We start from the raw sequence: 25,126 nt of genomic DNA, 5'->3' as shown, positions 1-25,126 counted from the left end.
CTCGAACCTGTGTCCCCTGCATTGGCAGGAGGATTCTTAACCACTGTGCCACCAGGGAAGTCCCTCGATTTCTTCAATTTAATGAAGAATATGTCAGAAGGAAGAGGAGCCAGAGACAGACAACCTTCTTTTAATATGAAGCAGGATGTCATATCTTCATCTGGCAATAAAGCGACTTGGTCCACTTTGATCTAACTTTGGCTTTTGGGAACTCCAGGGAAAAGGAAATGAAACCTAGGATGGGGAAATGCTTTTGCTAAACCCAGAGACTCTGCACCTGAATCCAGCTCAGTGCTCTGGAGTCACCCAACTGCCTTCTGTTGCCAGTGCCAGAGGCAGAAATGAGTTCCTTTAAGTGGCGGCTACAGTGGGGAAATATTAACTGTACAACGAGAGTGCAGAGCTCTCTTGATGGCCCTGAACACGTTCCCACTGCCATTTCAGACGGAATTGATGCAGTTAAGCCCGAATTTCCCGGCAAGCCCGGGAGGAGGTTTTCCCAAAAGGCATCTTAGACCGCAAAGGCACAGCCTTTCCATGTCTAATAGCAAAAGCAAACCACTGGACACATGCTGCCTGTTTCCAGCTGGTTGTGCATGTTTTCTTCACACTTTAACAAAAAACGTGCCAAGGTGTGACATTTATGAACCCCACCAACTGGGAGCTGTCACACAAACCGTTTTGCCTGTGATGTGGGAAAGTAATGAATGGGGGCCGTTCCGCCCGCGGAGGAGGACTGCTCTCCCTCTGGCCTGCAGCCTTATTTATTACATACCGAAGTATAAAACTGCCTGGCCGGCTGCAAGTCTCATCTCCAGCCCTGGCACTTGCCAGAAGAGACCACGGCACCCGGAGCCCTAGCCGTCTTCTCCGGGAGGCTCTGTGGCTCTGTTGAGAATCATGCTCGGAAGGCAGCTCGTCTGTTGGCACCTGCTGGCTTTGCTTTTCCTCCCTTTTTGCCTGTGTCAAGATGAATACATGGAGGTGAGCGGAAGAGCTAATAGAGTGGTGGCGAGAATAGTGCAAAGCCATCAGCAGACTGGCCGTAGCGGCTCCAAGAGGGAGAAAGTGAGAGAGCGGAGCCATCCTAAAACTGGGACTGTGGATAATAACACTTCTACAGACCTAAAACCCCTGAGACCAGATGAGCTACCGCACCCCGAGGTAGATGACCTAGCCCAGATCACCCCATTCTGGGGCCAGGTACTCGGAATTCTCTTTTAAGGATTACTGTCAAAGCTTAATGAGTGTTGTTGTTTTTGCTCTTTTTTCAGCTATGATTCTTAGGCTCGATGCTTTCCAGAAGTTGGCTGAGCTGCTTGTGGGTCTGTCTCCGGGTTGCTGTGGGATACTAGGGACGAGGCTGGTCTGTGTTAGAAAATCAGCAGAGGTAGCGCTGATAGACTGAGATAAAGAGGGGCCACAGCTGCCCCATCAGAAAGGGGAGCAGGGACAGCCAGCCCTGCTCTGCTGTGATTTGGTTTCTTTCTTGCTCTGTTGATGTGGAAAGGAGGAGAGCTGACCTTTGCAGATAGATCATTAGAGATAATCATCTGCAGATCGTAAGTTGGACTTCGTTAATTCTTCCCAGCAGAGAGAAGCTGCCCTCTGAGTTTTTCATTTGATTTGCGAGTTTACTGTGACATTTCATGCCAGGCTTGGCTATTTGATTTATAGCACTCTAGGTTGCTAAGTCTCTACGTTCACTCTGTTTAAAAAAGGACCAAAGAGTTAAAACAAAAACACACTGTCTGTGTTTAAAATGCAGACTTGATTCTGTTGTGTGATTTAATGCCTGATAATCACAGAGGACTTGTGTAAGATGCTGAGTATAAGCACAGCATCTAAGGAAAAATCTTTAACTCTTTCAGGGTAGTACGGGAGTGAATTAAGGTTTCAGTGTAGTGAATGGCAAATTGATGAGACTCATTTTAATTGAAAACATTAAGAACAGGAAGAAACAGGTTTTCAAGTATGTCTTTATTATTTTTTTAATTAAAAAAATTTTAATTGAGGTATAATTGACATATAACATTATGTTACCTTCAAGTGTACAACATACGGAAGAAGCAGATTTTGATTTGCCTTCTAGGTATCAAGCATGCTGAAATCAGATAAGGGGCAAGGAGAGTTATTCTGAATTATATGATCTCTGTGTTTTCTTTAATTAAACATTGTTTTAAATTTATTTTATTTATTTATTTTTGTCTGCATTGGGTCTTCGTTGCTGCGCGCGGGCTTTCTCTAGTTACGGCGAGCGGGAGCTACTCTTTGTTGCTGTGCGCAGGCTTCTCATTGCAGTGGCTTCTCTTGCTGCGGAGCACGGGCTATAGGTGCACGGACTCAGTAGTTGTCGCTCTTGGGCTCTAGAGCCCAGGCTCAGTAGTTGTGGCACACAGGCTTAGTTGCTCTGCAACATGTGGGATCCCCGGACCAGGGATTGAACCTGTGTCCCCTGCATTGGCAGGCGGATTCTTAACCATTGCGCCACCAGGGAAGCCCCCTGAATTATATGATCTTTGAACAAATAAGTTTTACTACAAGAATTGACTGCTTCTATGCGTTGAATAGGCCCTGACAAAGTCCATGCAGCTGAAATCTAAACCCCTATGACCACAGATCGAAAGTTTGCGTTGAGACTGGTAATGTGATCAGACCAAGATCACAGGCAGAAGCAGCTGTAGATCGGGGACAAACCTGGGACTTCTAACTTGACCACAAATGCAGTTGCCCAAACTATTCTGTGGGGCCTGGTCAAGAAAAAATTGCTCCTTTGCAGAGCCGTGGAAGAAATGATAACCTCTAAATCCAATCCTGCTTTTTGAAAGCCGCTTTTAGAGATTGTTCTTTCATCTGACAATCTTTTGGCTGAAGAGTGAGTAACACTCATTTGTGTTTTTCTCAGTGGTAAAGGTATTTGTGCTTTTGTCCAAGCCTTGATCTGGACTTTCTACTTCAAAAAATGGGCTCTTTGCTGGATCCTTCCCAGTCATGGCATGTGAGCCCCTAGAGGCAGCAGAAGGCTGATGTAGGCTGTCATCGGTCATCAATTCTTGACAGGCCCCTGAAATCCAAATTACATTTCTCTTCCGCCCCAACTTCCAGTGCCTCTAGGCATCTAGCATGTTGAAATCAGGTGAGGGGGAAAAGAAGCCACTTTCTGGGGTTTCTTTTTTTTAAGCCGGGGGGCTTTCCAACTCCCTTGGGTTCCTGAAGTATTTCCAAACCAGCCCCCAACAGGAGATAGTGAGGAGATTTAGCCACTGATATTCTAGAGGTTTCAGTACAACTCTCTGCTGGTGGATATGGAGACCCACATTGAATTTAGGATTGTTCTGTGTTCTTCCCTCTTGCCTCACTTCCCACACTGCTTCTTTTCTTTTAATCCTCCTTTTCCCTCATTCATTCCTTTACCAATTGTTTCCTGTGCTTCTACTATGAGTCATGTTTTAGGATGGGGATAAATACACTCAAGCTTCTCTCTCTGAACAATGCTGAAGGGCTCTAGTGGGGATAAATCAACAGGTAATTAAGTACCGTGTGATAAATAAAGTAAAGGCACAAAAGACTGTTGGGGGAAAAGGGTCAGAATGGTGGGTATCCCTGGAAAAAATAAAATAAACAAATATGCGCCACAGCAAGAGCCTTGAGGGAGGCTTGAGGAGTGGGTGTGGCTGGAGAGCTGGGCTATAGGAAGAAGACACCAGTGATTTTAGTGCCACCTGATGGATTCCGTTGGCCGGTGAAGAAGCTTAGACCTTATTTTCCCAGCAAAATTTTGTTTGTTTGTTTGTGCATAGCAGGGCAGTGAGGTGATCAAGTGTGTGTTCTAGAAAGATGACTCTGGCCATAGCGTTTGTGTGGAGACGTGTAGAGGTGGGCTGAGCAGACCTGCACTCTCTTTTCCTGGCATCTTCTTCTCTGTAGCTCTTCATTATTCACCTTTATCCAGCTCCTCTCCTCTTCCTGGACACCTATCTCTCCCTCTTCCACTTCCCTTCACCTTCTTTCTCTTCCCTCTTCCTTAAGTTAAGGAAGGAGCTGTGGAATGTCTTTCCTGAAGTCATCTCCCAATAGTAGAGCTTCATTCTCAGTAGCTGCCCCTAGGCCTCCATCTACAAAATTGATGGAACTTGTCTTAGGGACTTTCTTCCTCCCATGCTGTCCATTTGCATGAACTTGGTGTTCAAATGTGACCTAATTTGGGGAAAGGAGTTGATAAACTTAAGAGGGTGATATAGAGAACTACCTCGAATGTCATTTTCCCTTACCTGGGAGAAAACTTCTCAATGAACACATCCTGTCCAACTTGTTCTAAGGCTCATGAACATGGTTTCATTTGACTGAACTCTGAAAGACCAGGCTAGAGGGAGGACCATGTTGTGAAATGTCACAGGACAGTTCTCAGGAAGGGGCCCACTTAATAACCAGAAGTCTCTCCCTGTTTTGGCGGCAGCGCTATGCTCTCAAAGTGGTTGGGTATGCACCCCATCTCCTGGCGCTAACGCCTCATACCCAGACACTAGATTTCAAAACAACATCTTTCTAAGTCACAATTTGAGGCTTTGGGAAAGACTTCAGTGTCCTTGTTTGCATTATAGAGCTGGAAAGAAAATTCATGACCATCTTTACCCTATCCTCTAATTTAGTGGACAAGAAAAATGATGTCTGGGGGAAAGTGACTTCACAAAAGTCACACAGACCTATGATGGGAGTTCTGGTTCCAGTCAACTTCTCTTTTTGACATTCTTAGCATCTCAGTTTTTCAATTCTATTTTTAAACAAATGGTTCCATTTCAGTTCTTTCCCTCCCTCCCCACCCTTCTCCTTCCCTACAATTTGTTATTGGCAGAGCTTAGGATTTCTTGGAGCTTAAACAGCTGTATTTCATATTAGCAAAATCATACCAGGAAATTACAGAATACCTATTTCTCAGATTGCATCTTTGGATTAGAAGGTGGGGTGGTGCTGTGATGTCTGACTTTCCAGGTGTCTGAAATCTCTTGTCTCAGACCAATTGCTTTCGCTGATTTTCTTTTCCTCTGCCAGTTTTATAAAAGGTTTTCATAGACTCCCATACCTGTCCAAGGTTGGGTCTGGGGGACAGAAGACTAGACTAGGAGATTGCTCCAAATTCTAGCTACTGAAAACTTGAGATTGAGCTCTGAGCCATTGCAGGCAATTGCTTGGACTACAGATGCTGTTCTGCATTTTTTTCTTAATAGCTAGGTGGAAACCTGTAGGAAAAAAGAATGAGAGTAAGGAAAAAAGCCCAAGCTTATTTTTTTGTTTGTTTGTTTTAATTTAATTTAATTGTTTAAGTAATTTTTATTGGAGTATAGTTGATTTACAATGTTGTGTTAGTTTCTGCTGTACAGCAAAGTGAATCAGTTGTACATATACATATATCCACTCTTTTTTAGATTCTTTTCCATGGCCATGACAGAGTATTGAGTAGAGTTTCCTGTGCTATAAAAGTCTAGAGGTGTAGCAGTGTGAAGCCTTGATCCATTGTTCTGCTTGGATTTCTAATGATAGAGAAAACTTCAATTTTGAATGACTTCTTCCTCCCTCCCTTTCTCCCTTTCTGTCTCTCTCTCGTCCTTCCTCTCTCACCCCATCCTTTCCTTTTAAAAAATGAATCCCTTAGCAACAGTATGCTATTTTCAAAAAACTTTTGAATTATAATTGGTGTCGAGGAAAGTTTCCACGAGTCTTTTGTAAGATATCATTAAAAGTTGCCAGTTTAGGGGACTTCCCTGGTGGCGCAGTGGTTAAGAATCCACTTGCCAATGCAGGGGACACGGGTTCGATCCCTGGTCCGGAAAGATCCCACATGCCACAGAGCAACTAAGCTTGTGCGCCACAACTACTGAGCCCGCGTGCCACAACTACTGAAGCCCACATGCCTAGAGCCGGTGCTCCGCAACGAGAAGCCATCGCAATGAGAATCCCGTGCACCGCAACGAAGAGCAGCCCCCGCTTGCCACAACTAGAGAAAGCCCGTGCACAGCAACGAAGACCCAACGCAGCCACAAGTAAATAAATAAATTAAATAATTTTTTTTAAAAGTTGCCAATTTAGAAGAGACTCCAAATTTTATGAGCAACTCTAACTCTTCTGCCATTCAACTTCTGCCAAATCTCTAGCTCCTTGACTGTAAGCACAAGTTTTTTAGAAATTTATCATTGAATAAAGAAGCGTTGAACTGAGTGCCCTATTTGAATACATTTAATATCCGTTAAGTACTCATGAAATCTCGGTTCAAATAATGCGTTAATCACTTTAAATTTTCAAGTGGAATATGAAACAGAACAGCATGTTAAAGGTGGAAGTTTAAAAAAAGGGAGTTAAAGTTGTTTCAGGATGTAGATAATTAATAAGAATTTATTGGACTAATGAATCCTTTCTTTCCTTAATTTTCTAAGGCAGTTTATGTGTGTTGTGATACAATTCAGAATTTCTAAGAACTCTTTACCCAGTATCATGAATATAGATAGACTTAATAACTATATTTGAGGTTGGTAATTTTTATCATTTGAGGGTCATCTACTCAATCTAGCTATGTCTGAGACTACTGGCAGTTGGAAAAGAAAGGGAGCTTTCTCTTTCTGAAGGAGCTTTCTCTTTTCCTAGCAGCAGGAACATACTTCCCAGAAACAGCCCCAATCCTCCACTCCCACTCCCACTTTCCAAAGAGCCTGTTCTTCTAGTGACTCTCCTGTTTCCTTTGCCTTCTGATCCTCACCTCACCTTAGCTACTCCCGACTCCTTTGCCATTGACATAAGATGACATAAGTCACCCCACACTTTCTTTTCTGATGTTGTCGTAGGCTGTTTGGAATTAAGCTTACCTAGAGGCTGTGGCCAGAGGAAGCTCGAAAGTTCTAATTACTCATATGTACCTTTTTCTGAAGCTTCTCTTTGTATTTTTTCAAAGTCTCCACAAACTGGAGGACTGCCCCCAGACTGCAGCAAGTGTTGTCATGGAGACTACAGCTTTCGAGGCTACCAAGGCCCCCCTGGACCTCCTGGTCTCCCTGGCATTCCAGGTAAGGATGAGAGAGATGCGTTGTTTCCAGTCTAATTGCAGACTGTGCCAAAACAGGAGCCAGGGGTGAAGCTCAGTGAGTTGGAATCACTTGTGTGTGATCCAAGGCTTATGCGTGGAAAATCCAAAAGAGAGTTGGGTGGGGAACTGGGCTTATTGAGTTAATGAGGTGGAACTGTATGAACTATAGTATTTATTATCCATACTGCTTGCAGAATCTCACAGGCATTAGGCATGCTGGGGCCCCAACTTACAGGCCAGGAGGCCCTTCCCCAGCGTGGAGTCTGGAACCACTGGAGCTTAACAGGTTTATACTCTTGTTTCAGTGTTTCTGCCACCGTGTGCTCCATACAGCGCACTAGATCTAGGCTTCAGGGGATTTGGGAAGTGAGAGTGGGGAGGAGAGCTTGCTGGTCTGGGATATAGTCATCTTCACAGTCTCTTTTACTGAGCTACACATCTTTCTGTCTGATTCTAGGTCTAGCTGAGTTTTTCTTCCCTTAACCCCCAGGTCCTTCCATGCTCAGCTGTCTCTCAGTTGACCTTCATGCCTCTCTTGGACTCATGGGGACATTTGTGGGCTCCAGCACCATATGGTGGCACGGGGCATGCTGTAGAGCTCCACTGGGTCCCTCTAGACCCACTGTTCAGCCATCTCTACTACTGAGTGGCACCCCAGACATGGATCATTTGGGGAACTTGCTAGTCTCCTGGGTCAGCCAAGGAAAGGGCAGCCCAGGTGCCCTCTGTCCCAGGACCTCCAAATCTATCTGGGGGTTTAACTGACTTTCTTGTCTCCAGGTCAATTCCTGGGTATAGAACTTTTTCTCAGGGTTTGGCAAATGTCTGCTTGCTCTTCTCTGACTTACTCCCACTGATGTTAATATTTAACAAATGAGGTTTAATTTTTCTTAATACTTTTGAGTGGCTTCTCAAATGAAACCAAATTTAGAATGAGAAAGTGCTCTGTCAGACTTTATGATCAGTAGCTTGGAATCTATGTCATTGAACATCAAGGGCAGCAGGCAGCCGGTACAGTGATTACGGGTAGGGGACTTTCAGATTCCACTAAAATCTTCTTAGGTCTAAACTCTTCTGAGGTCACAGGACAGGCTGGCCTTGGCTACGTGCTTCCCATCAGGAACAGTTTTGTCACTAGCACATTAACTTGTAAACCCAGTCAAAGTTCATTAATCTGGAAGAATTGCAAGCTCAGTATGAAACCTGACCAAAGGTGGCACACAAAATAAACAACAAAAGGGCCTGGAATTCAACAAATATAAAAATAAAGGGAGAGGTGTAGAAATTATCTCTTAGCAAAGTAAAGCGAAGAGTTGAAATCATTATCCAAGTCTTGCTTTCAAGATTACTGTAGTAATTTTTTATCAATGATTTTACTTTTCCTCCAGTTATAAAAGTAGTTTGTGTTCTTTGTAGAAAATCTCAAAAATGCAGAAAAGTGTATAGAATGACACAAAAATCATTTGTGCTTCACCCACTTAGAAAAAAATAAACCACTGCAAAATATTTTTATGTAATTTGTGCTAGTCTTTATCCCCTTTGGATAAAACGTGTACATATTTTATATTATATTATATATATAGATATATACACATATACATAGTATCATGCTATCACTATTGATTGATTCATAACCTTTTTTATCAAAAAATATCATGCTATTAAATATTTTCTTCAGCATTTCTTTTTTTGTGACTATATAACATCATTTACTGGGATGTACCATTTTTTAATTTAGCCCTTTCAGTATTGATGGACATTTAGGTGGTTTCAAATCTTTGCTATTATAAAGGATGCTTTATAATGTCTCTATGCAATTTTTCATCCAAGTCTTGCTTTATAGGAAAAACAGGCTTTGGAGCCTGGAGCCTTAAGAGTATCGAAAGCTGTTTTCAGTGTCCCATTTAAAAGTGATCCCATCCAATGATGTCACCATGGTTGTGTTTGAGCTTGTTTCAAATGGTCCCATTTTACAATTAAGTCTGTGCATTTTTGAAGAAAGGAGCTGCATTTGTATAAAAATAGATGGTGAGTATGAGTGACTGGTCTTTTTCATGTGATGATGTCTGGTTGTTTAAGGAAACCATGGAAACAATGGCAATAACGGAGCCACTGGCCACGAAGGGGCCAAAGGAGAGAAAGGAGACAAAGGTGATCTGGGGCCACGAGGGGAGCGCGGGCAGCATGGCCCCAAAGGAGAGAAGGGCTACCCGGGGATCCCACCAGAACTGCAGGTAAATCGTCTTGGCGTGTCTCCAGATGACCCTCAGGGTCCAGGAATCAGAAGGCTTGAGTGCTTCTTCATCCTCAGTGTTGAGTAAACCTGTCTCAGTTTGTTCATCTCCACCACAGGGTGTTTGCAGAAGACCTATGCTGTCAACGTGCTTTGAAATCATTCTTAGGGAGAAATGTACGAAGGGTGAAATTCAACACCCTTATTAGACTAAATACAAAGCAACCCTGAACATCAGCTAATCTCCATTTTCCAAATGAGGAGATATGTTCAATAAAAAGGTTTTTGGCGACTCGAATATGTAAACTTTTAGATGCATAAAATATTATTAAGTAGATATTTGACCATTCCATTTATTTATCAATTTTTTTACATTTGCATATTTAAATTACATATATGATATTAATATACAAGTAATTCTATCAAATCAGATTTCTTGGCATTAATTTTTATTAAAGCTTTTCTCATCAGTATCTTCTTTATTACTGGAGGCATTTTATTTTGAGTCATGAGACCATATTCATTTCAGCTTAAAGTTTTTTTAATTCATTTATGAGGCTATCATTGGACATTTTATCTCAAGCCCACTACCCATTTATCTGTTCTTTTTTTTATATATATAAATTTATTTATTTATTTTTGGCTGCGTTGGGTCTTCATTGCTGTGCCTGGGCTTTCTCTAGTTGTGGAGAGTGGGGGCTACTCTTTGCTGCGCTGCGCTGGCTTCTCTTGTTGTGGAGCACAGGCTCTAGGCGCGTGGGCTTCAGTAGTCGTGGCTCTCAGGCTCTAGAGCACAGGCACAGTAGTTGTGGCGCATGGACTTAGTTGCTCTGTGGCATGTGGTATTTTCCCGGACCAGGGATTGAACCTGTGTCCCCTGCACTGGCATGCAGATTCTTAACCACTGAGCCACCAGGGAAGTCCCCCATTTATCTGTTCTTTATTTCTCTTTTAAGTGATCTTCAAAATTCTTGTTGTCAGTAACACCTAAAACTTGCAAATGTGAGATGTGAGGTTAGGTCACACCAAGAAAATTACTAAGTCTGGATTATTTATTTATTTATTTGGCTAATAGTTTTAAGATGGATTCTTCCAAGGGACTCCTATCAACATTGAAAACTAGCATTTTTTACTGCTTGTTTCTGGCTGGTATGTGTTCCTGAAACAGTAACTAGTGATTAAAATGAAGTAACTGAGAGAACATACTGATGGAATAAAGTTCATATTTTAAGGCAAGACAAGAAAAATTTAAACATAATTTTTTCTCTGCCCACTTGGGCCTCCTCCCTCCCCTCTAGTGTGCATTGTGCATCTGCATTATGCATTAACCAGACCTCCCCAATGGCAGAACTAACTGCTCAACCATAAAGATCAATTTCTCTTCTTTTGATGCCAGACATGTAACTCCTTAGAAGATAACATTACTTACTTACAACCTTATTAATGTTACTAGCTATATTACTTGTATTCTGCCTATTTTATAAGATTATTTTTTCTTTCATTACCGGTATGTGACTGAGCCTCCAATAAAAATAATGATGACTAGGGGACTTGAAACAATTGACCAAATATATAGTTCTGTAAGATCAATGATTGTTAATAGTGTAACTCTAGATATAGGAAGAAGCAGCAAGAGGGAGCCATTTCCTGAACCGTAACAGATTAGTAACACAGGTGGACCAGAGGCTTTTGGCTACTGTTAACTGGGTCTGGTCCAGTAATAGCACATGGAGTGTCCTATCAAGGAAATCCTCACCTGACCTGGGAATGAGCATTCCTAGTGCAGTGGGACAATTGGTCACAAAATGCCTCCCAAACCTTGGTTGAAATTAAGAACAAAAGGGAGAGGATTGTAAAATAAAGCATGTTGCCCACCATCCAGTTCTATAAGAACCAAGTCATTAGGCACTGCAGTCGCTGACTTACAATAAATACAGTGTGAAAGGAATTCACGGCGAAGATCAGGATGAGGCATTTTGTGGTCTGGGAAAACTGACAGAACTGGCCCTCAGACAGTTAAATCTTTTCAGGAGAGAAATTTATGAACCCAGTTTCTTGCATCTTACCATTACTTAGAAAAGCACTGAAACCATTAACTAAGATATCTGTTCCCTGTGAATAGCAGTAACCTTCTACCAAGATGCGTGCTTGATTGCATGTACCCCTTCACCAAAATCACATATATACTGGTTTCTCCCCCTAACCCCATACCTCTTCAGAACAGTCCTCAGAGCTTTCTGAAAGACTTTCCCCTGGTTATAATCCTCAGGTTGGCTCTAATAAAATTTTCCAATTTCTGTCTTTGATTATTGATTAATATTTTCAGGGACAATACTATAACATGAGAAACTTTTAAAGAACTATAAGGTACAGCAACTCTATCTGAAATATCAGTGGGGGAAAACTTTACCCTTTATTTGGGCACATGTGGTAGTTGTTTGACCTTGGATAAAGTCCATCATTTTGGGGGGAATCAAGTTATTTTAAGGGTAAACTAAGAGTTCCTGTGTGTTACTCAACCTGCTTTTGTGGTTTTGTAACGTCTTTTTTTTTCGTAACTTTTTAATGACTGCTGCTTAATAATTTTAGCAACCTGCGGTCTGTGTGCCAGTATAAATTTACAAAGAAAAGGAGACAGATGCCATCGCCCAGGTTATAGGTACCTAATAAGATGGATGGCTCTCAAAGCTAAAAACTAACCCAAATCTGTGAATGGTTATATCCTAGTTAAGGGGCCTTGTAGTAGCCAGTTTAATGGAGAACACCTGGGCAATTATTACATTTGCTCCATCAGCTTTTTAACCCTAAAACCACATTACGGTCATTAGGGAGAACTACTTTCACATGTTTTGAAGGAGGCATTAAAGTGGAGACAAGATTGGTCCCGGGCAGATTGTAACGGAGGGTGACTTCCGGCCCCTTCATCCCCATTTCTAAATCTCTTCCTCTGGTGTCACCCCTTCTTTATCCTTCTGTGTCCAGTGCCCTCACACAGTCCTTCTGACTGCCCCCATCTTTTCTGTGTTGATTCTCCCAGGCCTGCCTCCCTGCTCACACCCCAAGTCTTCCAGAACTTCAAATTATTTGCTCTCTCCTCTCTCACCCCTCTCCCTTAAAACTTCCATTCATTCAAGATGGATAATCCCAGCAAGTTAAAGAATTTATTGATCTAATTCGCACTCAGTTTCAATGACTCATTTGGACAGGGGACTGGCATTGACTTTCAAATGTGACTCTCCAATGGTGGTACAATTTCCGAGTGTGGGCTATTCCCATACCACCAAGCAATTCTCCGACACCAGCTGGATGTCCTACAATTCAGCTCACTTCTGACACTTAAGAGCTCAGTCCTTCGAGACTGCCCCACCCTTCCCCCACTTTAGGCGCCAATCCAAGTCCAGGTTATCACCGTGCTTCTGTCTTCCAATGACCCCCTCCTTGGGTTTGATTAATTTACTAAAGCAGCTCACAGAAGCACTCAGAGAAACATTTTACTTACTTGCTCACCAATTTATTATAAATGGATGTAACTGAAGAAAAACCAGATGGAAGAGATGCATAGGGCAAGGTATGGGGAAAGGGGACTGAGCTTCCATTCCCTATCTGAGAGCGCCACTCTCCCCAAATCTCCATGCGTTCACCAACTGGGAAACTCTCCAAAACTTGTCCTTTGGGTTTTTATGGAGGCTTCATTACTTAGGCAAGAGTAATTAAATCAGTAGCCATTGGTGACTGATTCTCTGTCCAGCCCCTATCTCTCCTCTGAGGAGGTTTGGGGGCAGGGGCTGGGAAGGGGGAGATGGGGGAGGTTTGGGAGTTCAAAGCTCTCTAATCACGTGGTTGGCTCCACAGGCAACCAGACCCTCCTGAGGGGCTTTTCCAAAGTTACCTCATTAACATAACAAAAGACACCTTGATTGTCCTCAACACTTAGGAAATTCTGAGGATTTTAGGAGTTCTCTGCCAGAACTGGGGGCGAATACTAAATATATATTTATTATAAATCATCACAGGTGTCTTTTATGGAAAAAATAATACAGGGCACACAAAGTTAAAAAGTTGGCTGCAGGACTTTTCGGATCCTTTAGTATATGCTAATGGGCATTTAATAGCTATATGTGGAAGATTTCATCCAAATTTTCCAGTATTATTTGATAATAGAATTTTAATATCTCAAAAAGCACTTTAAAGTCTAATGTTCATTGAAACACATGCTCAGAACTGTTTGTTGATATATACTTTTAATGATGCATAGCATAAAAATGTTAGAAATCACCATGATTTATTTAATTTTTCTCCACAGATTAATGTTTAAATTATTTCCAATCTTGCTGTTACAAATATTGGTGAAATAAACTTACTTGTATCAAAACCTTATTTCTCTAAGATAAATTGCCTTTTAATTAACCACCAACTCTTTGCTTAGATTGCATTCATGGCTTCTCTGGCAACTCACTTCAGCAATCAGAACAGTGGGATTATCTTCAGCAGTGTCGAAACCAACATCGGAAATTTCTTCGATGTCATGACCGGTAGATTTGGGGCCCCAGTATCAGGTGAGAGGTAAAAATAAATGACTGGAATTATCAATTTAGCAACCAAGAGAAAGAAGGAAGGAAGTGGGGGAGGGAGGGAGGGAGGGAAGGAAGGGGGAGGGAACAAAGAAAGAAAGACCCTAAGGGAATTAAGAGTTCTTTGTGATTCTGGTTAAAACATATATATATATATATATATATATATATATATATATATATATATATATATATATATATATATATATATATATATGAAAAGACAGAGACATTTTAAAAAAAGATGACGACCATGGGCTACTTAGATTATTAACTCATTCAAACTAACCAAATAAACCTTAAGGGCATAGTTACCTCTGCCTTGAAAAGCCCTTATTCTCACAGTTTAAATGTGTCATAACTGAGTTCATCCCCTCTCCTTTGCCACCACCCCAAGGAAGACCGTATCCTTTTTTAAAAACATTAAAAAAAATTTTTTTGAGTACTTCTGTATTCATTTCCTATTGCTGCTGTAACAAATTACTACAAACTAAGCTTAAAACAACACAAAATTATTCTGTAACAGTTCTGGAGGTCATTACTTCAAAATCAGTCCAACCGGGCTAAAGTCCAGGTATGGGCAGTGCTGGTTCCTCTGGAGAGCTCTAGGGCTTTGCCTCTTCCAGCTTTTAGAGGCTGTCACCATTCCCTGCCTATTGGCCACATCACCTCAATCTCTGCTTCTACTGTCACATCACTGTCTTCTCAGATTCTGACCTCCTTGGCTCTTTTATAGGGACAGAGTGATTACCCTGGTCCCACCTGGATAATCCAGGATAATCTCCCCATCTCAAAACCTTGAATTTAATCACACCTGCAAAATCTCTTTTGCCATATAAGGTAACAGTCACAGATCCTGGGGATTTTAGGACATGAGCATACATGGGGGCCGTTATTCAGTCCCCAACAACTTTCTTACTTTCTAGTGCCACAAGCTGCTTCAAGCTCATATTGCATTTTCCCCTGTCCTAGCTCTGGAAATACCCGTTTTCCCAAGGAGTCCTGGTTCCTTTTATTGGAGAGTAGTATTTAGAAACCAAGACTTGGGTGCTAAATGTACTCATCGCTATTAGGAGGTCACTGCTTCTGGGTCCTGTCAATGGACAGAGTTAGGAAATACACATGTATACTAATCATGCATGCATACATATCTGTATTTATTTTCCTACTATCTATCTATCTATCTATGTTGTGTGTTAAAAAACAAACAAAAAAACATGAGTTCATTCTGATACATCTGACTCAAATCCAGCACCACTGAGTTCATCCTAGCATTCTCTTTATTTATTTGTAAGTTCTTTCTTTGACAATGAGAACCCTGACTCTCTTAATCTATCATATATTTACTTATTTGTTGAACCTTAGTATACAAATAAAGTAGTTAAAAAATTGCAAACCCATGTGCCATGAGAAACAAAGTTACCATCTAGGGTGTAATGTTTGTGTCCAATTTTTTTATTTTTACCGTCCAGTCAAAACACTGTCTTTAAAAGTCCTTAGATCAACTTTTTCCCCCATGCCCTTCAGTTCTGTTACTTCATTTATTTGTAATACAGTTAGATTCATTTGTCATAATCTCATCTTGAGTTTCTCATATTCTAGTTGAGTTTTTAAAACTCTGCAAGGAGCAAAATTTATTCTTTGTGGTGTACAGTTCTATGGGACGAGTGCATAGAGATATATCTCCACCACCATAGTATCAAATGGAACAGTTCTTTCATCCCCTAAATTCCCTTGTGCTATCCCTTGGTAGTCAACCCCTGTGTACTCCAACCCCTGACAATGACTGATCGGTTTTCCATCCTTAGAATTCCAAAATGTCATATAAATGGAATTGTACAATGTATACAATATGTCTCTTACTTAGCAAAATTCATTTAACGTTTATCCATGTCTATGTATGAATCAATAGTGTTTTCCTTTTTCTTGCTATGTAGTATTCTGTTGAATGGATGTATCAGTTTGTTTATCCACTCATGAGTTACAAGACATTTAGACTATTGGTGAATTGACCCTTTATCATTATATAATGTTTCTCTTTATCCTTGATAATATTTCTGAAGTCTCCTATGTTTGATATATTATAGCTTCCCCAGCATTCTTTTGGATAGCGTTTTATATGTATATATATCTCCCAAATATTACAAATAAGCCAATCAATGAGCTTATTCTGTCTCCCACCTTCTCTCTTTCTTAATTTTTAACTTTTGGTGGTTGAATCATTTATACACTGTCAAGGTATAAAACAATTACATTTTAGTTTGTCAACATTATCCCCTCCTATGATTTGGACTTATCTTGCAGTTTAATATATTCAATGTTCACCATTAGTCATTTTGCCAAAGTTTCCCAGACATCTCTTTATTAGCTAAACTTTATCCTTTAATTTTCTCAAGAAAGCTTATGCCATCAGTATTCCCTGAGACTTTACATGCTCTAAACTGTTATAACCTTGGCTGCAAATAAAAACCTTGGCTTACTTTTTTTTTTTTTTTTTTTGGTCCTGTTTTCTGGCATTTGGTCTGGAGAACTCTGACATAGGTCTGAGTTTTTTCATCTTATAAGTGACAATCTTTCTGCTTGACTTCCCAAAGAATTCTTTCTCTATCTTCAAAGTCCAGTGAGTTTTCTAGAAGAAGTGTTAATCATTCTGGGTCAAATTTTCCTGCTGTGTCCTTTCAATATGTGTGTGTAAGCCTTCTTTTTGTCTGGGAAAGCTTCTTTGAATCATGTTTTGAAACATAAACGAAGTTTTTTCTTCTCGTTGTACTAAGGTGAGGTGGCATTGGGAGCAGTCTGACTTGTGTTAGGAAATTAGGCAAACAGGGGATATATTGTCTATAGAATATTTAAAACCTGTAATAAAGCCAATTAAAGTTAGCTAGATTTTTTAATTAGCATAATAGGCCAGCAGTTCTAAACATGTCAGTGATAAAATACTCCTCCCCTGTGGGGTGGACCGCTCACAAGCATTCATTCCCCTGACCCCCTTCCCCTGCACCTTAGTACACCACTGGTTAACTTTTTTAAGAACTCCAAGTACACTTTATTTGTTTTGTTTTTAACTTTTCTTAGTCTGTCTTCTGTATGTATTATTTTCTCTAATCTTTTGGTGCTCTTTACTTCCATTTCATGTTGTTTGCTTTTTCCGTTTCTACCCTGCATATGCTTAAAATTGCATCTTCTGGGGCTAATTCTCCTTTTTGCTTCTTCCAATTTCTTCTGTCTTGTTTCTGTGATACTTTTTTTTTTTTTTTTTTTTAATATTTTCTTTGTTTTACATTAGTCATGATGTCCTGGTTTTCAGTTCCTCCTCTTGTCTGGTCATTTCTACCATGGGTTTCTGCATTCTGTTTTACAATGTTCTTTCATAGAGGGATTTGCTTCATTAATATATTTCAAACCCATGATGGAATCTTTGCTTACATTTTTCATCTACCACATGATAACATTTCTTCTTGGTGAGTAATTTTTGTTCTTTTCTACTTTCTAAAATTAACTGATGGTTGAAGCATTGTCCTAGATCAGCTCTATGCAGTAGTTTCTTGGGGAAGGGGAGGGACCCCAGCACACTTCCAGGCTTGGTGGCTTGGTGGTTCCTTCCTTGCTGCCAGGGGACTCCCCATTTCTTTGTTTTCTTTCTTTCTTTCTTTTATTTTTTTTAAAATATGGAATGCTTCACAAATTTGCATGTCATCCTTGCACACAGGCCATGCTAATCTCTGTATCGTTCCAATTTTAGTGTATGCGCTGCTGAAGCGATCACTCTGCACTTCTTTTTTGACTGCCCCGCAGGGCTTGCCAGATCTTACTTCCCCTACCAGGGATCGAACCTGCGTTCCTGCAGTGGAAGCACAGAGTCCTAACCACTGGACCGCCAGGGAAGCCCCGCCACTTCTTTTAACTACAGCCGCTCTGTGTGTTTTCTCTGTGTGGCCACACTTCTCTGTCTCCCCAGACTGCACTGGGTCTAGGAAAACTTCTGAAACCAGCCTTGCACTTGCCAGTTCCTTTGCCTTTAGGAGCCTTATGTTTGCTGGCAGATTCTGAGATCCACCACTGCAGGATGGCTTTCCACACTTTCTGTACTTTATCTAGCAACCTTCTCCCCAAACATAACTTTTGCTTTATCTCAGCCCTGCTCACAGGAGCTTCTTTTCAGCATCTATATTTCAGAGTGGCCCTTCTGCATCAGGGAGTGCATTTTTCTGGGCACTGTTTGAGATCTGCTGCCGCTTGGCTTCCTCAAAACTCCTTGCCCTCCATGTTGCCTCCCCGTGACTCTGCCTGCTGTCAGTGACATGTGACAGCACTTAACTGATATTTTAAGTTTATTGATTTTTTTTTTGTCTCCTAGTTTTGCAGAGAATGGATACTTTTTTGGTGTTTGTTGTCAATTTTCCTTGTCTCTGTATATAGTATTGAGAAGGAAAAAAAAGAAAATTCTGATGGGTGCAGTGGCCATGTTAGATTTGTCACACATGTTTTTTTTTTTTTTTCAAATTTATTGGTTGTGTTGGGTCTTCGTTGCTGCGTGCGGGCTTTCTCTAGTTGTGGCGAGCGGGGGCTACTCTTCATTGCAGTGCACAGGCTTCTCATTGCGGTGGCTTCTCTTTGTTGCAGAGCACGGGCTCTAGGTGTGCAGGTTTCAGTGGCTGTGGCACGTGGGCTCAGTAGTTGTGGCTCATGTGCTCTAGAGCGCAGGCTCAGTAGTTGTGGCACACGGGCTTAGTTGCTCCATGGCATGTGGGATCTTCTTGGACCAGGGCTCAAATCCATGTCCCCTGCATTGGCAGGCAGATTCTTAACCACTGTGCCACCAGGGAAGTCCTGTCACAAATGCTTTTAATGTGTGCCTTGATTTATTTTTCTACCCAGCTGAAGTCAGAAACGAACTGACATATGAAGTGATAGAAGCAATCTTTCATCATGCTTCAATCAGCTTTAAATCTTCTTATGTGATTTTCTGCTCTGAAGGCTTATGTTATAATTTTCCTATAACTATTTTGTTGAACACTGTCTGTGCCACAAATTACATAGGTGCGTAGATATGCCCAATGAATGCTTCCATTGCTTTCAATGGCTTTATAATTGAAGCTCAAGGATTTAGTTGTTTTTTAGAATTCTCTTGGGCTGGACATAATTCAGACAATAACAACCATCATTTGACTCCCACTTTACTGTTTAAACCTCATCCAATAGATTATAAAATGACCTTTTCATATTTTTTAACTCTGGGAGTAATAGGACAGAGAAGGCTGAATTTTACAATTATGTAGCACAAAGACCTGAAGACCAGAGTTCAAATGTATTGTCTCTGGTTTTAGTACCTTCCCTTGCAGAGGAAAGCCACGTGTGGATATAATATAGATTCACTTTTTTATTATATTTCCAACTCTATAGTCATTTCATTTATTCACCATTTGGTTTCTTAGTCTTTCTAAAATGCTTCTGCCTCTATTTTTTTATAATAGTCATCATTTTTTCTGGGAAAAGTAATATCTTTTTCTGTCATTTTGTTGTTATTATTATTATTATATTTTATTTTTGGCTGCATTGGGTCTTCGTTGCTTTACACAGGCTTTCTCTAGTTGCGGCGTGTGGGCTTCTCATTGTGGTGGCTTCTCTTGTTGCGGACCACGGGCTCTAGGTGGGCGGGCTTCAGTAGTTGCGGCTTAGTTGCTCTGTGGCATGTGGGATCTTCCCAGACCAGGGCTCGAACCTGTGTCCCCTGCATTGGCAGGCTGATTCTTCACCACTGCGTCACCAAGGAAGTCCCTTTTTCTGTCATTTTGATTCCCACTTTATCTTCTTGAGGCATTGAAAATTGTTGTGTGTGCATGTAATAAGATGTTTTGTAAAATGTGAAAAACTGCACACATATAAATTACTTTCTTTGAGTCTCTAATTTCTATCTGCCTTTACTTTTCATCTGTGGACCAATCTTTAGGCATATGAATGGACATGACTTATTTTTATATCGTATCTTTTATTCTCAGCACATTGAATATGCAAGCCTGGCACTAAATTAAGCATAATCATACATCTTTATTTGGTTCAACTTGACTCAGAGGTAGATGGGTCAACATGGTAACCTTAGAGCTTCTATTTTACTTGATTGCACCTTTGGAAAACAGCATAGAACTATGCGGTGCTGTTTTTTTTTTTTTTTTTTTTTTAGATGTTTCTGGGGTTTTCTTTTACAAAATCTACTATGGTCTGACTGTGTCCCCCTAAAACTCACATGTTGAAAACCTGATGCCCAAGGTGATGGAATTAGGTGATTAGATCACATGGACTCCCATGAATGGGATTAGTGCCCTCATAGAAGAGGTCCCACAGAGCTCCCTAGCCCATTCTGCCATGTGAGGACACAACCAGAAGTCTGTGACCTGGAAGAGGGCTCTCACCTGGTCTTGGAATTCCAGTCTCCAGAGCTGTGAGAAATAAATTTTTGTTATTTATGAGCTACTCAGTCTGTTGCATTTTGTTATAGCAGCTCAAATGGATTAAGACAAGGCCATTAGTTTATTTATGTAGCATGGAAATCAATAAGATTTTGATGATTTATATTCATTCATCTTTCCAAAATGCACTCTCAAAACCAAGATCATTTAGAGTTAGGAAGATTTTCCTTTTCGCTCATCTCTCTACTATTGGATTCTTCTTAATCTTTCAGTGAAGGTATTTTCTACACTGGCATTTAAAGTGTATCAGGTATATTAAGTTACTTTCAATTAGGAGCCCTAGACTCTTACAAGAAAACTAACATATTTTAAAATACGTTGGTCTTATTTTAATGAAAAGGATTCATATTTTTAGTAGCAAGGTCATGCTGCTGAGTCAGATTTGAATCTTTCTATTTATTGTACATAATTTCACCTACTTACAATGAATAACATGAGAAATTGCTGGAGCTATTAGAAGTGATGAACATTTCACTGTGCTACAGTACTTCCTTATCTTTGGCTAATGACAATGTTGCACTTGGGTCATTTTGTTAGGCCACAGAAGACCATGGGTGCCTCCATGCAGGGCTCTCTACTTTGTCCATATGTGTCCTGAGGAAGGTGTGAATGATGGTTAATCTAAACCTAGGGATGGGTTTATATACTTTGCACTTTGTTAGGGGCAAGGAGAGGCCATGAGATACAGCCAAATCCTGCCTTTAAAGACTTTGTATTCTTGTTAGGGAAACATGGTCTACACACTGAGAAAGTCTCAAAAAAATTTAAAGCAGTTTGAAGGTGAGAGCAGATAAAGGGACACTCATAGAAATAAAAGCCAAGAAGAACCTACATACTACGTAGACTAGCAACAAAAGTGTGAAGTCATGCGACATATCTCCCTGCTGTCTCCCAGTCCTCCATGTACAATAGTTAATATAAATGTGGATAATATAAATGCGGCCTCTTTCAGGCGTGTATTTCTTCACCTTCAGCATGATGAAGCATGAGGATGTTGAGGAAGTGTATGTGTACCTCATGCACAATGGCAACACGGTCTTCAGCATGTACAGGTGAGTGACCTTTTCTATCGTAGGTATCCATGCTGCCATTGTTCGCTCAAAGGATGGCCAATGCCAGGAGGTATATGGGAATCAACAGAGACTGGCATAAACCTTGCTGTCGTTGAGAGCTCCCACGTACAATATATGGCCAGATTATCATTACTGTTTGGGAAGCAGTGAATCTGATAAACTTGAGCATAAGCAGGTTGATAAGAGGTCTTGAACTAATGACTAGCAACACTCCCCATAACTAATCATTTGTATTCTTTTCTCAACTCATTCTTTCTTTCCTTCCCTCTCAGTCTTTTCTTCTCCTTTCCTATTCTCCGCCCCTTTGCCTAGAGTTTAGCCCTTTTGATGGCCTTCTCTATCATCCCTGGAGCTGGCAGTTTAAGTGTTGGGAGTTGGTTTCCTTCTTTAGGCTGTGTTGTGTCTCTGATGTTTACCTTAGCAACCTGGCCCTTAGGCACCTTGGAAAAAAGTTCATTTAAAAAAGAAATATTGCAATTTGCTCTGATATAAGCTTAAGATGTAGGGAAGAGAGGCCAACACCTTTCCCATAATTAAATAAATGGGTATTGCGAAACTCTGTGAAAAACTTTGTGGTTGTCGTCTTTTCTCGGTTATTTTTGATGACTTGTGGGGATTGCCATAGTTTTTTCTTTTGGACCCTGGCCTCTAGTAAGAGGCTTTGAAAAGCCAAAAGAGAAAAAGATGAGTTAGGTAGGTGAAATGCTGCAACAAAGAGATCCAGAATATTGTGGCTCGAACACACTAGAACTCAATTTTTCTTGGCCGGTTTCAGGTTCGGGAAGGATGGGGTGGAAAGGGTGGAGGAAGGAATTGTGTGGAGTTTGGAAGGAGGGTTGCTCCACCAGGTTTTTGAGGGATGTGGGCTGGTGAAAGCATTTCTGCCATCTATAAAACTGACTCCCAAATTCTCACATCATTGTCATTGCCACAGTCAGAAGGAGGAAAGAACAACAAGCTTGTGGACATTTTTATGCATCAGGTATTCTATTCCAAGTCATCATGTTTTCCTAAATGTTTTGCTCTAGCATGACAGGCATCTCCAACTTTCAAGCCCACAATATCTGTTTCCTCACTGCTCTCTGCCTGAACATGAGCCGATGCAACATGTTTTAGTTTGCGTTATGGCAGCACCCTTCTTTAGAACCAAATTCTAAATTAGTTAAGGTGGACTGAACTGCTATAACATTGGTCCAAGGGCTTGAACATGATAGAGTTCCTTTTCTTCTCATGGCACAGTCTTCAAACACTCGGGCTTCAACAGATGGCTTCCAAGGTCATGCTGGTCATTGTCATTAGCATTCCACACAGTCATAATGAGGAAGGAGCAGGGGGGCTGTTTATGAGAGCTGTATTGGTGAATCCTATATATAAGTGGCACATGTCATTTCTGTTCACACGTCATTTAGAGAATTTAATCCCAGGACTATATGTAATTGTATGAGACTCTGGAAGAGAAGGGAGGACAGATTTTGGTAAAGAGCTGGCTGTTTACTGCAAAGACTAAGTCGTTGGTGCCTTTTTTTTCTTTCTAGTTATGAAACAAAGGGGAAATCAGATACATCCAGCAACCATGCAGTGCTGAAGCTGGCCAAAGGGGATGAGGTTTGGCTGAGAATGGGCAATGGCGCTCTTCACGGGGACCACCAGCGCTTCTCCACCTTTGCAGGCTTCCTGCTCTTTGAAACTAAGTAAAAGTATGAATAGACCAGCTCCACTTTTGGGAAGATTATTGCTGAGCTGGTATTGTCATGATCTGAGGGACTTTAGATTTGATGGTTCTACATGTTGTATTAAAAAATTTTTTTATTGGTTACATTGTTAATCATACTACAGGTACATCAGTAATGCGGGATGACTCAGGAGCTCAGAAGAATAAACCACAAAACAGTCTTCCCAAGTGACCTTGACTAATATACCCAGTAACCTTTATCACTCCTAGGCACCTAAAAGAGAGTTCCCTTCTTGATACAGGCTGGAAATAATTGTTCCCATCACAGAAGTCATTTGCAAAGAGTTTTGGCGGCTCTAATAGCAACATTCAGGAACCCCTGAGGGTCTGGGTTCCTCATTCTTTACAACGTTTCAGAGAACAGGATGCAGTGATTATGATGGGGCCAAGGAAAGAATAGGGGGCACTTGCCTGGATCAAGGTACCAGAAATATTTGTAAAGTCTAGACTGGGAAGCAACACTTTGATCCAGTGGGTCAATATTCATGGATAAAGTATAGATATTTTTTAGTAACTCCAGATAGCTTTAAGATAGCAGAAGTATTCACAATGCTCAAAAATAATTGACTCCTCCTTTTTTTATAAGGATAGTGCTATAATTAAATCTTGACTTCTAATGCCTTATATTTTTAGAAATAGAATTTTCCTGTGATCCAGAATTGGGCTTACCAGATCTGGATTATCAGATTGACTCTTTTCCTTTGCATCTCTTACATTACAGCAGAGCTTTGTTGACTTTGGCCTGCGGTGAGTGTAGGTCCATACAGTACGGATATAATCACCCACTTTTCTATCAGCTTAGAAATTACCCTAATATACTTTACACACACTGACATGGCATGTTCAAGGAGCTGTAAACCCAAACATATACAGCCAAACTAATGTATACAAAATATAAGGGTATTTCACTTAGGAGACATATAATAAAATTGCTTAATCTTTTTTAAAAATAAAAATATATATGGGAATTGCCTGGTGGTCCAGCGGTTAGGACTCGGTGCTTTCACTGCCGTGGCCTGGATTCAATCCCTGGTCACGGAACTAAGATCCCGCAAGCTGCATAGTGCAAACAAAAATTTAAAAAATCTGTATATTTAAAAAAAAATTATGTGACTTCTTTGATTATCATATTTAATCAATATTCACAGAGCAGCTGTGCCACTTGACTTTTGCCTATACCTCCCCAAAAATCAATTCTCAAAGGATTAAATTTGCCACCAAAAAGATACTCATGAGAATGTGCCATAAGTTCTGATGACAGTACCCCAAATTGGTTTACTTTAAGCAAAGAATCATTGGAATATGCGTTTACCTTGATGTTGAATCATATTTAAAATGCACTACAGAGATGTTCATCTAACAAATATTACATAATGAATTCCCTTAGAAGTAATGAGCCCTTAATTTATTTTCTGTTACAATTTGAATTTCCACAAAGGCTTTTAAACTATGAGTTTACTTGTATTGATTACCCCCTATAGCTAGAAGCAGAGATAATGAATTAGAGCTGCCCTTTTAGCTAATAATGTGTTCCACATTCATACCAGTCTTTGACCCTTTCCTTTTGATCTACAAATATTTTGAAACTCTTCCTGAATCCATATACAATGCTATTTTAAAGTGAATGGATGTTAGCTATAATGTGCTTGACTGGTAATGTTTTTGTGGTTTTGTGTATATTCTCCCTCTCCCACCCCACCTCGGTGTAGGGTCATGGGGTTGAAGTTTACTCTTACCAAATGTCATAACTTTCTAGAAGTACATTGACAATAGACAACTGAATATTGCATGTTGCCCAAAAGGACTTCATATCTAAAGAGCATGCATTACTAATAAAGTGACTTAGAGTTAAGATATCGGCCTGGCTTTAGATAAAACTGAAGCAAGGAAACTGTAATAAGCATTATATGGAAATAAACCCACTTTTGTTAAATGTACTATTTTAGAATGTTTTTAATAAAGTTGAATAGTCATACAA

The 25,126-nt window shown here is 40.5% G+C and overlaps 1 protein-coding gene and 1 pseudogene across 2 annotated transcripts; one reads left to right on the top strand and one right to left on the bottom strand.

The window, feature by feature from the left end:
* The first annotated feature begins 673 nt into the window (after window positions 1–673).
* C1QTNF3 (C1q and TNF related 3) lies at window positions 674–25,126 on the top strand. Of its 2 annotated transcripts, none has more exons than XM_068535215.1 (6): window positions 674–1,203; window positions 6,941–7,052; window positions 9,152–9,306; window positions 13,732–13,861; window positions 21,296–21,395; window positions 22,952–25,126. In XM_068535215.1, exons 1-6 carry the CDS (start codon window positions 901–903, stop codon window positions 23,109–23,111), a joined length of 960 nt encoding a protein of 319 aa, XP_068391316.1. In that variant the 5' UTR covers window positions 674–900; the 3' UTR covers window positions 23,112–25,126. The 2 variants fall into 2 exon arrangements, with proteins under 2 accessions (XP_068391316.1, XP_068391317.1); XM_068535216.1 differs by having other exon boundaries at window positions 680–984.
* Window positions 17,539–17,638, bottom strand: LOC137760314 (U6 spliceosomal RNA; annotated as a pseudogene).

The sequence above is a fragment of the Eschrichtius robustus genome, chromosome 2 (genome assembly GCF_028021215.1).
Source record: "Eschrichtius robustus isolate mEscRob2 chromosome 2, mEscRob2.pri, whole genome shotgun sequence".
NCBI lineage: Eukaryota > Metazoa > Chordata > Mammalia > Artiodactyla > Eschrichtiidae > Eschrichtius > Eschrichtius robustus.
Note: the sequence above shows the minus strand (reverse complement) of the source record. Positions and strands in the feature narration are given on the sequence as shown.